This window comes from Trichoplusia ni, chromosome 5 (genome assembly GCF_003590095.1).
Source record: "Trichoplusia ni isolate ovarian cell line Hi5 chromosome 5, tn1, whole genome shotgun sequence".
In the NCBI taxonomy this organism is placed as follows: domain Eukaryota; kingdom Metazoa; phylum Arthropoda; class Insecta; order Lepidoptera; family Noctuidae; genus Trichoplusia; species Trichoplusia ni.
The window spans coordinates 3,140,786-3,159,100 of NC_039482.1; the positions used below are offsets into that span (position 1 = coordinate 3,140,786).

An 18,315-nucleotide genomic window follows, 5' to 3' on the forward strand; every position below is an offset into this window, starting at 1 on the left:
TAGCTTAACTTAATCCTTAGTTATGTCGGGTTTAAGAGCATTTTCATGTAATCCGCGCTTAGTGAACACTTTCAATTCAATGGGACACAGCTATTGGTATTTATTTTAATGTATACGATTATTATAAAGAGCTAAAGTTTGGGAGTTTCTGACGTTGTTGAGCTAATCTTAAGGTCTATAGAATCAATTTTGGAAATTCTGTTAGCAATAGCTAGAAACTTTATTTTATTTAAGAATTATAAATGTAATGTACATTTTAGATTTTTAGACGACCTCCGTGGTCGAGTGGCGTTAACTGGTTTCAAGGTGTCGCTAGCTCTGAGGTCCCGGGTTCGATCCCCGGTCGGGTCAATGTAAATATTCAAATTTCTACATTATCTCGGGTCTGGGTGTTTGTGGTACCTTCGTTGTATCTGAATTCCAAAGCAAAAGTGCTTTCGCAACTTACTTTGGGTTCAGAACAATGTATGTGATGATGTCCGCATTTTTTTTTAGATATATCATACGGCACAATTAAATTGGAGTACGTCAGACAATGTTAAAATATTTAATGTAGTTTTAGCGGCATCAGAAATAATTAGATCATCAGTGAAAATTTCATCTGTAGCTATCGCACGAGAGACGAATGGACACAACGGTGCCATAGTAAAAGGGTTCCGTTTTTCTTCATTGCGTACGTAACTCTAAAAATAATAATAGAAAAGTTTCTTAAATACAATCAATATCTATTCACAGTAACGTAAAAAACATCAATGAAAACAAAATCGATTGTACAAATAAAACGATATTTACTTGACCCTAATAAGGTTCAATTTTGCGTGTCACCCGCTGACGTACCATCCAGCCGGGTGCACAAATGGACGCGCACTAATTCAATATTTTTCAAGTGGCCGTTTGTCAGTGTGTCTGCGCATAGGCACAAGTCATATCGTGTATTTCTTATCACACGTGGCTCTCGTCACGTCTCGAAACTAATGCGAACGGTAACATTTTATCTATTTGAACATTAAAACTGCCTGTAAAAGGTTTCCTTTGTGACGAAGTGTGTTAATGAATTTTGAACTTTAATGACTAATTATGAAGTTTGGTTTTCAGTGTGTGTGTAGTGTAATATATTTATTGCTTGGTTTTTAGTGTGATTTAGTAATTTAGGTAGTCGTTATTTTAAAGCTGTGTTTGTGATGAATCAGATTTTTTTGTTTAATAAATATAAAGTCCAGTCCATATGCTATTAGCAACGACATAAAAATAAAATTAACGTTTTTAGTGTAATTACACAAATATTTACAGAAAAAAAATATGATGAAAGGTTTAAATATCCTACTATAAAACATTATTTTTCTCTTCGTGTGTTAATTCTTTTGGTGAACCTACAGCGTCACGGCATAGACTGCGTCACAAACCTTAATCAACAAATGAATGACAGTTGTGATTTCTTTCAGCGGCTTAAATAGTCATTAAATAAAGCGAAGCGAAAATTAAGTAAAGCGTAATCGGTATTACTAATAGTGACTAATGTTTTTCTAGCTACTAGACTGGACCCCGTGAATTACGATATTTAGAAAGTTCTAATTTTCATAAATAATATCAACTGCTGTCGCCATTACGGCAAAAATCAGAAAAACTAACACGGTTGCTGTTTCAATCATCTGCCATATATGTTAGAGGCCACTTATACTTACAGCAAATAATAAAATATAAATCGAAGTCAAGCAACGGTCCTTGAGGTCATCATTTGTATGGCCAGTATTACTTTTTCGAATATTTATTCTTCTAATGTTATTTGTACGAAACCACCAGTTTTGTGATGCTGTAGGCAACCTATGCCGCCTTAAAAAAGACTACAGCTAAAGATATAAAATAAAATACCTATTCATTAAGATATCAAGTACTTTTCAATAAATTAATCCCAACATAGTGCCGGGAGATTAACAAACGAGTACCGTTCAACAAATTAAAACAATGTGCAATCTGAACACAGCTTTATCAGTAGAAGATAAGAGAGCAAACAAAATTATTTGTACAAAAGGATTTTACTCAAGAAGTATTCTTTAAGGCAGTTGGCTATAGGCGTTAGATACAGTGGCTGTGAATATGGTTTACACAATAAATAGTCAAAACAAAATGGAAAGTGGAAAGGGTGAAAGAAGTGTATGGAAACAATTTATTTTAGCATTTTTTGGTACGTATTGTGTTATTAAATAATGATGTAACGGTTTACTCAAGCGTATTTATCGGGGTAGCCCGACTAGTTTCGGACCCGACCGGAGTCAGCCGGACGCGGCGGGATCGCGAGTCGAACGTGTCGTCGTTAAATACGCGTGAGTAAACCGTTACATCATTTAATAATGAATCAGTCTCACGATAGTTATTATAAACGTATTCTGTTATTTTATACAATTTTAATTGTTAAATACTGTAAGGGTTGAGTTCAATGCTCAGACTTTCATTTTGAGGGAAGAAGCCTGTGCCTAGCTACGGAACATTATATAGTAGTCTATATGATGTTCCGTAGCTAGGCACAGGCTTCACAGTACTAGTGTACTTTTATAAATGTTTTGAAGTGAATGAGGTTTTTGTTTGTCAAGCTAATCTCAGAAAATGCTGTACCGATTTTAGTGAGGCTCTAAGAGATCGTTTACATATGTTTAAGTATACATATACTTACTTATATTCAAGGGGTCGTCGTGAATGGAACAGACATTCAGAGTTATTTATTAATTTTATTTAAAACCACTAGATGAGGTTATGTATCGCATGTATTACACGGTATGTTTAATTGATAGATTTAAAGAACCATTTTGTAACAGCAACATGTTACCTACAATTTTGTCACCACTTTATAATAGGGATGATGACAATTTTTTTTTGCAGTGTCCGTCTTTTAGTTTTTTGTATAATAATGGATATGTATTTTTTAATTTGTCCCGCAAACATAAATTGACCAAATTAAAGTGAATGAAACTTACGCGTGACGTCACGATTGAGTATAAATTTTACTATATCGTTACGTCACAAGCCACCTCTCCTAAACTTTAAAGCAGCTAATCTTTGTCAATTCTAGTATTTCTGAAAAAAGAAAAAATACGTGTCTCATATTTTTCAATTATCTAACTGAGGGACTAATGAGATTTTTTCTTTTTATACCCAGTCATCATCCCTATTATAAGATTACTGTTACCCGACAACAACTGGTCAAGCGCGAGTCTGACTCGTGACAAATCGTTTGCGTGACATACCTATAACTATGAGGTTCTGTTTTTTTGGTTATTAGTTGATTATTAACCTTTAGTTATTTTATGAATTGGTCTCACAGGACTTGTTAGTAAGACTCATTAAAATAAACAATCTGGCTGGTTTTAAGTTTAAACTCTTATTAATGCTTTATCAAAGAAATTATACATTTGAAATAGGTTAAACGCATCCAGAAATATTTGTGAAGTTATATGAGTTTCAACAGGCTTATCTTGGCATGGGTTTAATACTGGAATACAAATTGTTATGTTGGCTATGGTTATATGGCTATGTTAACTTTAGAAGAGGTGATGTTCTCAATCTATATCTATCTATACTAATATACAGGGTGTTTGGCAGAACGTTGAACATACGAAAATGGTGGATAGGTGGGGTCATCTGCTACTTACTCAGCCCTTATTTATTTGGCCCTGGCCTACTGGATATTTTTAAATATATGTTTTTCTTTCTTCTTGTTTCACCACTTTCTTAACTTTAAAGTGTATAGGTATAAAAGATTAAAAAAGCCGGCAGCGATGCCGATAAATTTTTTGATTCATTGATTTAATTATTGTTTATGTTTTTTTTTTGTATATAGCAAATGATTGTTCTGTAAATGAAATGAAATAAATAAAATAAAATGAAATAAAACCGATGGAAAACTTCTGTTCGAATTAATAACCCATGTCTAGTATATAATTGTGGCATAATGCGTATTTTAAAGGTAAGATGGGACTGACAGAGATTAGTTTACAGCAAATAGTACAAAACAATATTAATTAAGGGAATAAAATTAAAATTTACATTTTTAATTAAAATTACATGGAAATATAGTATTAAGCATATTCCTCCTCTCTTTACTTTTGCTGCGTCCGACAGCGTCCATAATGAGCGGTAGGTACACTTAATTGACCACCTATGTAACAAAAAAAATAAAAAAAAATAAAAAGAAAATATCTAAGTCCTCTAGATTTAATACAAATAATTCTGAACCTTAAAACTCATTGGCTCATACTAGACCATGTACAAAAATAAACAAATGAAAATATCGTATTCACGTCATATGACTCATTAAACAAACTGCTTATCGCTACTATTTAAAACGTCATTGTTTTCCTCCACCTGTTCTTCTTGTTGTTTGCTCATGAGTTCATGACTGACTACCGTGATTCTTTCAACCAGCATTCTGGATGCAGACGCCAGTAGCTTTGGTCTGCTGCACTTTGGAGAGCTGTTGAGACAGTTAGTTTCTAGTTTTCTCGAACTTGATCGGACCCACGTTAAGGCCCGTTAAGGCCTCCCAGTCTTTTGTCTGCCATTGACCATGCTTTTATTGAGGACTAGCTGTTGCTCGCGACTTCGTCCCCGTGGTTAGAAGAGATTAGTTATGATTTACATATACCTGCCCTGTTTTTTTTTCACATTTTTTTATTGTATCTTCTCTCCTATTAGTCGCAGCGTGATGGTTTATAGCCTAAAGCCTTCCTCGTTGAATGGTCTTTTCAACACAAAAATATTTTTTCAATTTGGACCAGTAGTGCCTGAGATTAGCGCGTTCAAACAAACTTTTCAGCTTTATATATTAGTATAGATATCTGGGGTTTTGCATGCAATATTGTGATATTATTAAAGCAACCTCTTAAGGCATGTAACAGATAGCCGATTCTTTGAATTTTTTTGCCATTACTAAGACCCTCCATCACCAAGATGTAAAGTCATGAACAAAGATAGCTAGACAGTGAACTTTTTAAAGATGATGACATATATAAGGATACTTATGAATTTGACGTCTTTAATTAAATGTGATTGTTGTACTTGATCTATTTAAGTGATTAATAAAAGTTTAGTGATTAATAAACTTTTGCTGAGATCCTCAATTCGCTACACAAACATTTCTTTTTGCAAAATATTTTCTTCAGCCAGCTATTTTGCACAGCACTTTTAAAACGGCGACTACAACTAGCCCTGTTTTTACAGATCATAATATATGGTGTGAGACTCCCATTACGCATTTAGGCTGTTTTTTATAGTTGACATGAAAATCACGAGTAATTTCAAGAATTGTTTAATGAACGTGACTTTGACATTTGTCTGATAAGAGCATGCTCTCATTGTGTACACAACTTATCGTAATATTTTAATGCAAATAATTGTACGCTGTTACGGCTGCAGTTTGTCTTAATTTTAATGTTAATCCACAATAATACTGAGTTTTGATCGTACACGATATGGAAGGACACTTTTAGCCAAGTGTTATAGATTTATTTTAAGGGGATGTAATATAACACAATTAATTTAACAAAATATAACACGGCTTAAATGTAATGACAACCATTATTGTCATATAAGCGGTCTGTACTCAACAGAAGAAGTTGCAAGATAGTTTTGCAACTATAGCGCAACTGTTTAGCAACTATTTTGCAACTGTTTTATGTCCAGTAACCGCTTTGATATCATAAGTTACATATACATATTGTTTGACGACCTCCGTGGTCGAGTGGCGTACGCACCGGGTTCGATCCCCGGTCGGGTCAATGTAAAAATTCTTATTTCTACATTGTCTCGGATCTGGGTGTTTGTGGTACCTTCGTTGTATCTGAATTCCATAACACAAGTGCTTTAGCAACTTACTTTGGGTTCAGAACAATGTATGTGATGTTGTTCGCATTTAATATTACATTTAATATTTAATATATGTAGATCTACGTGGTACTGCGGCGGACAAAAATATATGTTTACGTAACAAAAAACACGTTGTATTGCTTATTTAAACATCCAATTAGACTTATTCACAGAACAAAGTTAGCAATGGTCATAAATATCCGATTTCCACATTTCGCAATACTTGAGATAAATATTTTATACTTCATTAGGCACTGACGAAGGTACAGCGAAACAAATGAAAAGCGAAATTAATTAAATTATAAGGAAAAGTTGGAATTGGAAATTAAGTTTTAATACGCTTTGTTTGAAGCTTCTTTTGGCTAAATTAAATAAGTAACATGCGATACTGGCCTGTTGGTCTAGTGGTTAGTGACCCTGACTGCTATAAAGGAGGAGGTTCGATTCCCACCCAGGACAAATGTTTGTTTTATGAGCACGATCATTTGTTCTGTGCCTGGGTGAAATTTATTGATATTTAGAAATATATAAGCATGTTTATCAGGCGTCTAGTACTCACGATACAAGCTTTACTTAGATTGAGACTAGATGGCGTTGTGTAAAGTATGCACACTGCACAGACAGTTTAAAGCAATTGGTGTGATATTATTATAGTTATTTAAAAAAAATCTAGAAATCTGCCTAAAGGATGGTTTTGTTTTTTTTTTAAGTCAAATGCCTAATTAGAATATAACAACACAGCCAAAGTTATTACAAAATATGTTGAACAACTAATGACAAATGTCAAACTTAATAATTTTAAGTCATAGCGATAAGGTTCACATTACAAAAACAACGTTTAATTTCGTTATTACGCCTTTATAAATATTAAATACCCAATCAATTGACATTCTTATCTTACTAATACCGAGTAAGTACTTGGTTCTTGAGTGTAAATTATTTATTAAATTCATTTCTGTATAACAGTCTTCGTATACATACATACCTACTTCTTAATATCATCGGCCTAGCCTTTTCCCAACTATGTAGGCGTCGGTTTCCAGTCTAACCGGTTTCAGCTAAGTACCAGTGTTTTACAAGGAGCGATGCCTATCTGACCTCCTCAACCCAGTTACCTGGGCAACACGATACTCCTTAGTCAGAATGGTTGTCAGACTTTCAAGCTTCTGACTACCTACAACGACTTTCAAAGATGTAGAAATAACAGCTGGGACCCACAATTTAGCGTGCCTTCCGAAACACGGAGGAGCTCGCTATGACAAAGATGTTCACCCATCTACGGACCAACCGGGCCAAGCTTAGCTTAACCTGTGATTGATTCACTTTTGCGGTTAGAGCTTAGCCACGAGCTCCTAATACATACTTCTAAAAATAATAACATTTATTGTATGATACAGAACACAGGTGAGACAAAATATGTCAAGAAATGTTTCCAAATATTGACACGAAATAAAGAGAAAAACGAACATGCTATTTAATGAGTCGTTTGGCACCTGAGAATATCCTTAATGTAGGAAAAAAATGTCTCTTATACGAATATATTTATTTTGTTTTTCCCACGTTTTTATACACTCATTTTCTTGTTTGTTTGTTTGTCGTTCCGGTTGGATTTTTCTAACGCAATTTTGAGGCACTACCCGATAGGTTAGCAGGCTGGAATTTTCATGGTAGCTTCAAACCCAATAACAATGCAATATACAACTACAGAAACGGCTAGACCGATTTTGATATAACTTGAATTAAGTAAAAATTGGCAAAGAATGGCACATTGATAGTTATTATAATAAACTTCGTAAAGGGATTTGTTATTACTTGTCAGCATCAAGCGAATTTATTCACCCGACTAGTTTCAAAACGCCAAGGTATTACGATACTTAAAACTTTACCAGTTCACGTCAGTTCATGACCGAAACTAGTCAGGCGATCCCGATAATAACGCATGAGTAAACAGTTACCTATAAATTAATTTTAAAATCATAGCTATTTTAAATACTGATAAGTATGGATAGACATCGCCTGACTAGTTTTGGGTCCAACCAAAGTCGCCTAGCAACCACGCTACCGCATCAGCTTATGACTTAGTTTTTCATTCAGGTCCGAAACTAGTTAGGCGTTCCCGATAAATACGCGTCGGGCATTACATTCAATAAAATTACCTATTTACCTATCCATCACATTATTCATTTATTTCAATGGAACGATCTTATTACATGCTAATGGTTTTCAGCACGGAATTCAATTGTTTGTCTAAAGTAACCGAGTTTCAGTTAACATCACTTATGTTCGATTCAATTAGTATCCATCCAATTTAATTGATTGAATTTGACATGTTGTTTGTACTTTTAGGAAGAGTGTGGTTGATTGTGTCAAAACAAAAAAAAATGGAGCTTCATTTTTCTAAGTGTGAATTTTATTATAATACCTAGATATATATCATAGAATTCTGTAAATAGTAGAATACTCATTTGCTGAGCATGATGCCACTGCTGGGCAAATGCCTCGTCCATTCAAAATGTAACAAGTATTCAATTGCAGATAAGCGATTTTATATTTTCCATGCACTTATCGTCAACGCTCATTTGGTAGAATTTAAATTATACTTACCAGTGTATTATTAGAAATGTAGATACCTATATAGGCTGCCTATAAATTTAAAGACCTGTAGAAGAGGTTTAAATAAGAAAACTATTATTTTATATCTAATCGCCATTTTAAAAAGCCGACGTAATTACCCAAACACTAATGACTTCTATAATACTGTTTGTCTCATAAATCAATCAGCTGGTATAGGATTACGCTAAAGACATACAAATATAATAAAAATACATATATACGAAACACATAACCCATGTACTGACGCTTTCGGGCAATAAGCTACTTTCCACATATACCTTTCAAACAAACAAAACTCGAAAACTTATCTGGCGTTTAGTATTCCAGTATTTCAAATATTCAGCATTTTCGAAAGGAAATTCTAGCTACGAAGTATTTTGATATTCAAATATATGCTCTGTTTTATCACCAGTTTGCATTTGGCCTTTGATGGAATGACTCGTCGCCAAATATTCCCATGTTTTCGTATTTTATTTACCTGTTAAGCGTAGAAAATATCTTTATTTTTAATCCCGACGCAAAATATTAGTGTCAAAGTTTAAATGGTATCAGTGTGTTTGATTATGGCATCGTAAAATTTAAACGGATGAAGAAAATTAGATGTCGTTTATATTATCAATCAGTCCAGCTATTTCAAAATCATGAGCAGTATTCTAAAAGGGGTGTTTTAAGTTTGAGATTTGATCACTCTGGATAGCTCTGCATTAGGTCGCAGCATTATGCTGAGCGAGGGCCGTATTGCGAGATTGTTACGCATACTAGCCCCTCATGTTTGATTTTTATACACGGTGATTTTTTAATCGTCTTACAAAAGCAGCCCAGTTCATGTATCCGACGCAAAATACCCATAGGCGCGATATTTTTTTTATCATCAACTAAGATAATAAGTACGAAGAAAAAATAAACAAGAGAAATCTGAAATATACTCTTAAAAATGATAAAAACGCCGCCGCCCGCGCCTCTCACCACTGTTACAAGGCTCGGACCGCGCTCGCAACAGAGCTGTGTTTCTAAAAAACTACGAATTGCATCATAATATTGAATAAAAATTGCATTTTAAATTTATTCAAATCTCATAAATACCTATTTTTTTATCATGAACGTGCTCTTAGTCATTGGATACATGAACTGGGCTGCTTTTGTAAGACGACAAAAAATCACGGTGTATACCCTTATTTTTTTCTTTTTTGTTATATCTTTTTCTTTATGTTATATTAGTATGTTGTGTTATGTATGCGTTCAAGTTTGCAATAAAACACTATTCTTTATTTCTTTCTTTTTCTTCTTTCTTTCTCTGGATTCCATTAATTGGGATTCAGGTTTCTACTCGGTGTTTTCCTTCACCCCTTACCAGTACTGTCTAAGAAATGTATAACTTCGAAAAAGTAATTTTTATTTGAACTGCATTAAAATCGAACTGGCACCTCATGTATAGCAAGACATTCACAAATACCACTACTATTTAAAAAGACAAAATGCACCTGAACCAGCATGTATCTAGGTTAAAAGCGAAAGACAATTTTTGGACTGTTCCTGTTGAATTTCTTTCCTTTATCTTCACAGTAAACATACCATTCTTCACCCACGGCTTGGAGACCACGACGCTGACGTCATCATCCCATTCTGGCCACTTTATCAGATACTTCGACATACAATGGACTACCACAGCCATGGTGGCCGGCGCTGGGGTGGCCGCTGTGATCTTTTGCTATGTTATAGACAAGTATGGACGGCTCACTGGGCTGTTTGTTGTTAATATGCTGCAAGGGGTGAGTAGTTTTGGTTATTGGGACAAGAAATATAGTGAGATTGAAACAAATACAATTTTTTTTTTTATCGACTTTAGGCTGGTTCCATGCGGTCCAGAATAGAGAGTCGTGGAAAGATTTGGGGGAGGCCTTTGCCCAGCAGTGGGACATAGTAGGCTGGAGAAAAAAAAAGTCTCTCATTTCACTATCGAAGTCCAATTAACTTTGGACTGTAAACTTAGCACAGTAAAGTTGTAGATCATTTTTGCCTACTATTTTCTAATATAAGGTTTTAACGAACCTTTTGATACTTGCAGCCAGTCATGATATACAGCCTTTTAATTAATTTTTTCATCTTTTCGCAGTTTCATTTCTACAATATTATATTATAATGCAATATCAAGCAAAGGCAGTTTTAATTTAGAAACAACTGTGTTTGCGTTTCTCTTTATGCATTTGACAATGCCTAAGGGTAGTATTGCAACTGAGTCTAATGAAATAAAGTATACTATTTTCAGCTAAATTAAAAAAATATACCGAAAACAATTCAGGCTGCAAGATGCATTTAAGCTTCAGACAGGATTCTAACCTGCAACTCCTTATTATACGCGCCATTCGCTTTGATGATAAAGGTACTGGGCTATCTGACCAAGACAGTAACTGACATAGGTGGATGTGAGGATCATATCGCTTATGTCAGCTTAAGATGTGTGACGATACAATTAAAAATATCATATATCTGAAACGTGTCTGAAAACACAGTGCCATGCACAGCTGTATTATTACAATGATGGCAACAAAAATTCTTTGTGCTAAAAAATAGTCTAGCCTTCTGACCACGGGTGGAGTCGACCAAGAGCTTTGCTGCAAGTCCTAGTGCACGTAGTCCCCAAGCCCCGAACATTTCAGCACCAAACGGTTTTATTTCTGTTACCATATTTAAAAAAATAATTTAGTTATTACTTTTTTCTTTTTTGTTACAGATCTCACTAATACCGCACTTTTTGCTAAACAACAAAAACGTATATACAATACAAGTTATACTACACATACTAGCTGGTGTGTCATCAGGGGGACTGTTCACCGTCCTGCCAATATATGTAAGAGAGATCACCAGTCTAAGACAAGTATGTTTGACTCTGATGATGGTGATGACTACAGCTGGCTACTTGACAAAGATGATCGCGATCGAAGTAAGGCTGTATGTGATGGTTGGATTGGTGGGGATGCAGTTTTTGTCAATGCTGATGATGGTTGAAACTCCCAGTTATTTGGTGATGGTCGGAAAGTATGAGGTAAGTTTTTTTTTGTGACTGGTCCCTTGGTAGGTTTAGTGGCATTGATTGGTATTCTGGAGGTGGTCTGGGTTCTATTTCCACCCAAGAAAAATATTCGTGTTATGAGCACGATAATTTTATCAGTGTTTGAGTGTAATTTACCTATAATATGAAATATTATAATATTATTATTATTATTTATTTATTTATTATTTGATTCTGAAACTAGTCTAGAATACTGAAAAAACTAGAATCATTCTCACGATACTAACTATAATAATCACGACACAAACTTTGCTTAATTTGACAATACATGTCGTTGTGTTAAAGTTGAGGTAAAACATATTATGGTTACTACGCTAATACTAAATGAACATCATGTGACCAATACTCTATTAAAATAGCAATAACCATGATAATAAAGTGATAATGACTTCCATTTAAACAGCTATTTAGCGTGCTATGAGTAAGTTGTTTGAAATACATAGTTTTAAAATGGTTTTGAAAACAATACACTACAGCGGCCTAGACAATGACAACTCGTCAGTCAAGTGCGAGTCAGATTCGCGACTGTATGGGTTCCGCACAAATGAAGTACGAAAAAAAACAAATATGCTAGTAAAATTTGTCTCCCATTATATTTATGAAAGTCTCGATTTTTACAATTTGTTTTTTTTTGCTATTGGAAATAAATTATCTGTGCCCTGAAGTATGGCATAATTATGTATGTTGGTAATATAACAATTTCCAGTTAGTACAGTTGCGTCATTTTAATTAGCAAACCTCTACAGAAACGACAACATTTCCCATTTCAGAATGCATCCAGATATTAAGAGACCGACGAATTTTCGGTATATTTTCTTTTTAGCTTTATTCAAATAGTGAGAGGAAATACACTATGATAAAACCAAAAGTAATTTCCCTTGAGGGTAACATGAATTGAAAAGTTTATGCAAATATTAAACTTTAAACATTTAGCCAAAAATGTCGAAATTTCTTATATTGCAAATATATTTATTATGCGTACGTTTCTCGAATTAATTACCGTGTCATTAAAAGGATGCTTTATAAATGAATTAAAAAATGCTTTTAACATCGACTTCACAATTCGATAGGCCAAAATAATTTGTCGTGCCAACAAAAGAACATCCAAAATAAAAACAGTTCATAAAATAATTATTTTTTTGTTTGTGTGTTACGTTTGTCTTAAATTTTGATTTTTGTGAAATATTTCATATGATGCATAGATGGACACCATGCCTCATCAACATCATCCATAAACTTTGTTTTCCCACTACTGGCGCAACTAGAGCCATCAATGTAACGTTTTGAAAGTGCCTGGAAAACTGCCTACTTGAAAGAAAAACTTTTGATTTTCATTTTGACTGGGCGTAAACCTCCCCTTTCTTGTACCCATTCCATCCAGATTCAAACCGAGACCTTAACTATATCGTCGACACATCTTGAACAAAAGATTTTTTTAAAAGCTAATATACTATTTACTTACAGAGCGCCCGAAGGAATCTGTCAAGACTAACTTTGTTACCCGAGGACGATCCAACAATATCAAAAGAAATATCAAATCTTAAGGATGAAAGTGATCGAAGCAAATCGAATGGAAAGCTCTCTGTCTACACTGTGTGTGAGTATTGATGATAAGTGACGCAATTTGGTATTTTTTTTTCGCTTAAACACTATTATACCTCATAAAAAATAAGCAGCACGGCAACAGTATTTTGGCGAATAATATATTACAAAATTTGTGAGTACCGGATTTGCCCGCTGTTCAATTTGTCTTGGGCGAATTTGCGGTTAAAAATATTCAAAATTGAAAGTGGTCCATTTGCTCGATTCGGGTTAACAAAATTAGAGCGAATCGACAACTAGGCCTTAAATTTAAATCAGATAATATAGTGCAGATTACGCGCTAGAAACTAAGGGTATTATTTGTCATTAATGCTGTGCGAAAGAAATATATTGTGATGATATATGTTGATGTCCATCAAATCACTTATGTCCTTCAAGGATCGGACAGAGTTTTTCATACATAAATGTTTTTAAAGTTTCCTGTGCTTTTGTGTAAGTTAGTAGTGGCACACTTTCCCGATTTCCCGCTGACATCTATCACTGAACTAGATTTAAACCTAGTTGAAGTCGTTAAGGTCGTTTCCATGGCAACTATGTTAGGTAGTGGGGAGCGAAGCGATCCAATCAATCTGCGCTTTTCGTCACTGGAAAAAGTTTTAGAGCACTGATTGGACCAAGCACAGTAGATGTTTCTCGTGAACTCTAAAAATGCCTAAGGCTATGGTAACGCAAATTAAACTACAAAATACTTGAGTATCTGCTGGAATCGATGCATATTATGAAGAAAAAAATGACATATTTATAATATGCTAGAACTCTCCTGACCCTTATCCTGGACCTGCGTCCAAAATAGGGGTCGTGACAGACATAATGCTCACTCATAAGCAAAACACTAAAGGAGAAAGAGGAAGAAAGTCAATTAGAGATAATTATATTCCAGCATTTAATAAATATGATAGTTACTAAATTTTCCCTATAGGAGACAAGGCCTCTGCCTAACAGTGAGCCATATACAGGCTGTTGCCATTGTATAAATAACCAATAAAAAAAGTAATCATATATATTCTCCAGTCCCAACTTCTCAATGTCAAATAGAAGACATATCATAATCAAATTGTTCGAATTAGAACACTTTTGCTCTTTTATATGGTCGAAATGCAAAAGATAGCACATTTTCACTTACCCTTCAGCACTTCGTTAAGTGTTATCGCTAAAGCTACTTCAGTGATACCTCTTAAAACAGCGCGTGACAACGATCCCAACGATCACACTGCCAATATTTGAAATAAAGAACAGCTTCAAACATGCTAAAAAAAACTTATTTGATTTTTAAAATGTTTTCAGGGCGAAACAAAATATGGCTGGATAGTACAAAAATAGGCATCGTGCTCGTCACCGTTTCGGTGCTGTGTGGCAGCATCCTCTTTCTGGACCAGGAGAAAACGTTAATGCAGCTGAAGGTGCCCTCAGACACTGAAAACATTCTAGTTCTAAGCACGCTGATGGCTGGGAGTCTGTTCTGCCTCTTTTGCGTCACTTTAGTGGATTTAAAGGTTAGTAGAAAAGAGTATGGAATTTCATTTTTGAAGAAAATGCCAACTTGCTAGCAAAACTTTTGAAAATGGAAAGATTGAAAAAAAAACTCAAAATCAAAAAGTTTTTATTTCAAGCAGGACTTAGGCTGATTTCATGCGTTAATTTAACTCTATTATAGTTACCTCATAACTTCGGACTAGAAGAACTTATTTTGTTGTCTCTTTTTACATTAAACTTAAAACAGCTACGTTTACGACTACGTTACGATCACAAAACAAAAATCAAATCAACAAGTTTGGCTCAATAGTTTTTTTATTTGAAGTCGGTTTTATGGTTTTGTTGTTAAAACAATATGACTATTAAAATAATTATTCACTTAAAGTCACTCATTGATTTCAAAAGTTTCGTTTTGAAAGTAATTGCTAGTATCATCACAAAGAAATAGACCCCATATTCAAATCAGTCCCATAGAAAAGACAAAACAAATGACCTTCACTTTAACATCCTTCCTATTTTCTATTCCAGTACATGCTGACAGCCGGCTACGTGATAATGACTCTCTCTATTGGTGTGTTAGCTGTGTATACTCAAGCTGACTTGACCGTGACGTCATTTAGATCAGTGCCTGTGGCAGCTCTAGGAGTCCTGGTCTTTGGGTACGGGATCCTATGGGGTTTGCCACTAATAATGATGGTGGAAATGTTCAATTTTGAGGTGAGGACTTTCTTTCTAACTTTTTTTTTACTTAAAGGTTTGATAGACAGAAACTATTTTTTGTAACTTTTTTTGATTAAGTATGGCATTCTTAGGCAAAAATAAGATTAGAAAATACTTAACAATGAAGAGGCTTTTAATTTTTTTTTCTATTACCATAATCATAATCATAATTTTTTATTTGTGAAACATAGGTTTTACATAGGTCTTATAATATAAATTGTTAGTACCACTATGTTCTACCTTTTACAAGGTGTACAAATTATAAATGGTAAATACATGCATAAATTACCATAAATTACCAAAAATGTTTTTGGATTCAGTATCTAAAAAGTAAGAATGGAAACCTATTTCTGAGGCGCCGCTGTTAGTTTGTCAGTCCGTTTGTCAAAAAGAGGATTACTCACGCGCGTTTATCGGGATTGCCCGACTAGTCCAACCGGAGTCATTAATCATAAATTTTAGTCGTGGGGTCGTGAGCCGCTAAATAAATACAACGTGATTTTTTAGTCGTCTTACAAAAGCAGCCCAGTTCATGTATCCTATGACTAGAACACGTTCATGATTAAAAAAATGGAATTCATGAGATTTGAATAAATTTAAAATGCAATTTTCATTCAATATTATGATGCAATTCGTAGTTTTAGAAACACAGCTCTGTTGCGAGCGCGGTCCGAGCCTTGTAACAATGGAGAGCGGCGAGGGCAGGGGCGGTTTTATAATTTTTAACAGGATTTTTCAGATTTCTCATGTTTCATTTTTCTTCGTACTTATTATCTTAGTTGATGATAAAAAAATAATAGTCGCACCAAGGGGTATTTTATGTCGTATACATGAACTGGGCTACTTTTGTGAGACGACTAAAGAATCACCGTGTATACTCACCGTCGATACTGCACTATGAATTGAATCTGAGAAAGCAACCGAGAAAATACTAAAGTAAAGAATTGCAGAAAACTGTTTGTGGCAGGTTTGGGGTAACTTTTCAAAGAAAATTTACCGAGTATCAAAATTGTGTAGCGCGATCCCGGATATTATTGTACGCTAAGAAAATATGGAATTGAATATTTTCATGCAATATTTCAACAATGTTTAAAACAGATCTGTTGCATATATTTTTATACTGATCAAAACATATGTAAATAGAAACAGACGACTGTCCAAAATTAATTTTGTTAAAAAAGAAAAAAGAACTCCTGCAAAAAGAATTTAATACTTGCATCGAAAGTTCCACAAACATTCAAGTCACATGCACGAAAACCCATCGACTCAGAATAAGTATTCCTGAATCGCATAAAATCATACATAATGCGAGAATCAAACCCGGGACACGTCGCTTAGTGGGTTTAGACAAACAGACAGATGTACAGACAGCAAAGCCTTAATAATAGGTTCATAAACATTTTACCCATAAGTACGGAACCCAAAAATCAGCAATAAACCTTATGATAAATAGAACAGTCATGCTTCAATTCAATATTATGCGAAAATAATTTTCATTCATTGTTTATGAATTTCTCGTTCGTGTTTTTTGTTCATGTTATATGTATTTTGACAGCCAGTCTAACCAAGGGGTATTGTGTTGCCTAGGTAACTGGGTTAAGGAGGTCAGATAGGCAGTCGCTCCTTGTAAAACACTGGTACTTAGCTGAAACCGGTTGGACTGGTAGCCGACCCCAACATAGTTGGGAAAAGGCTAGGCCAATGATTATATGTATTTTCAAGTAAGTATTTAGTAAACTAATTAAAACCTCTTTCCTCTATTACAGATTAGAGCGACACTAATAGGAGCAGTTTACGCTTACTCGCAAATAATAAAACTCCTCCACGTACACACCTTCCAATACATTGAAGATTACGTAGGCATTTATACTATCTTCTATATATTTGCAAGTATAAACTTGTGGGGTGCAGTGTACGCCTTATTCGTAGTCCCTAATGTTCGAAACAAGAGTGTTAGACAAATTGAGAGGCAAGTCAAAAGGCCATCTTTACCGGCGTGATATTATTATAGTATTAAATTAATTTATTTTAAGGATTTAGCATTTTTAATAACCCCTTTAATAAGTATTCGATTTGGTATTTAAATAAAGCAATTCTAATTTGTCCTTCAGATTAATGTATAGAGTATATAATAGTTTATTTTATCGCGTAATTAAAATGAAGCTACAGTACGCTGAAATCTTGTGTGACGTCACTTATTCGTACGTTTTTACCGAAAAGCTGACGTAATCAATAATTTCCATGCGCCTTTGCATTATTTCTTAATTAGTAAAATAAAAAAAAATATTGTAAAATTTTGCTTCAATACATAAGAAATTGTTTGTCTTCAAAATCAATCTACACGTTTTTATACCCGGTATAAACTGCATACATATAATCCTAAAGTATGGTGTTATAAAAAAGAAAAAGCTTGATAAAATAATCTCGTTTTTATTAATCGTACATTTTCCGACACGTGTTGCATTCCAAGATTTATCATCACTAAACTAATATATTGATTGATATTCAGCGTTTGACAGTAACTTCTACGTTTATTTCGTTGAATGAGGCATAAGGTCGTATAAACTTTAATAAGGATCCCCAAACCAGTTCCGTTATTATTCGGTTGGATTACGAAGCATTCTGCAACGTTGAGGTTTTATTAAAACTTATGATACGATGCAATGAGGTTGCGACCTCATTTTGTGAGCAAGTAATGGCGCTGAAATATATTACGTCTATGGACAATGCATGGTGGAAATATAGATAATCAGGATGTTGATCGGGTTCTAAAAGTAAAAATCTTTCTAGTCCGTCAGATAGATAATTAGAAAAGATTACTTAATTCCTAGCATTGCTTTTATCTGAATTAAATATTAATAGAAATACCCACGTTTTCAAATGTCACTCCATTATTTTTCTTTCAAAATCGGTACAGTCGTTTTTATATTTGTAAACTAGCTGTTGCCCGCGACTTCGTCTGCGTGGTTAGAAGATATAAG

The 18,315-nt window shown here is 34.3% G+C and overlaps 1 protein-coding gene across 10 annotated transcripts; it reads left to right on the top strand.

Moving 5' to 3' along the window:
- The first annotated feature begins 875 nt into the window (after positions 1 to 875).
- LOC113494075 (low-affinity glucose transporter HXT4-like) lies at positions 876 to 17,369 on the top strand. Of its 10 annotated transcripts, none has more exons than XM_026872216.1 (8): positions 876 to 1,152; positions 2,030 to 2,182; positions 10,033 to 10,238; positions 11,201 to 11,512; positions 13,004 to 13,136; positions 14,426 to 14,634; positions 15,143 to 15,331; positions 17,101 to 17,369. In XM_026872216.1, exons 2-8 carry the CDS (start codon positions 2,095 to 2,097, stop codon positions 17,332 to 17,334), a joined length of 1,371 nt encoding a protein of 456 aa, XP_026728017.1. In that variant the 5' UTR covers positions 876 to 1,152; positions 2,030 to 2,094; the 3' UTR covers positions 17,335 to 17,369. The 10 variants fall into 10 exon arrangements, with proteins under 10 accessions (XP_026728017.1, XP_026728018.1, XP_026728019.1 ...); XM_026872217.1 differs by having other exon boundaries at positions 2,057 to 2,182; XM_026872218.1 differs by having other exon boundaries at positions 876 to 1,107.
- Positions 17,370 to 18,315: the final 946 nt, after the last annotated feature.

What these genes read in the sequence shown, in the direction of transcription:
- LOC113494075 (XM_026872216.1), top strand. Translation starts at nt 2,095, where the DNA reads ATGGTTTACACAATAAATAGTCAAAACAAAATGGAAAGTGGAAAGGGT. An exon ending in GCTCTCTGTCTACACTGTGT is followed by an intron (nt 13,137 to 14,425) that starts GTGAGTATTGAT and finishes AAATGTTTTCAG; the next exon opens with GGCGAAACAAAATATGGCTG. An exon ending in TCACTTTAGTGGATTTAAAG is followed by an intron (nt 14,635 to 15,142) that starts GTTAGTAGAAAA and finishes TTTCTATTCCAG; the next exon opens with TACATGCTGACAGCCGGCTA.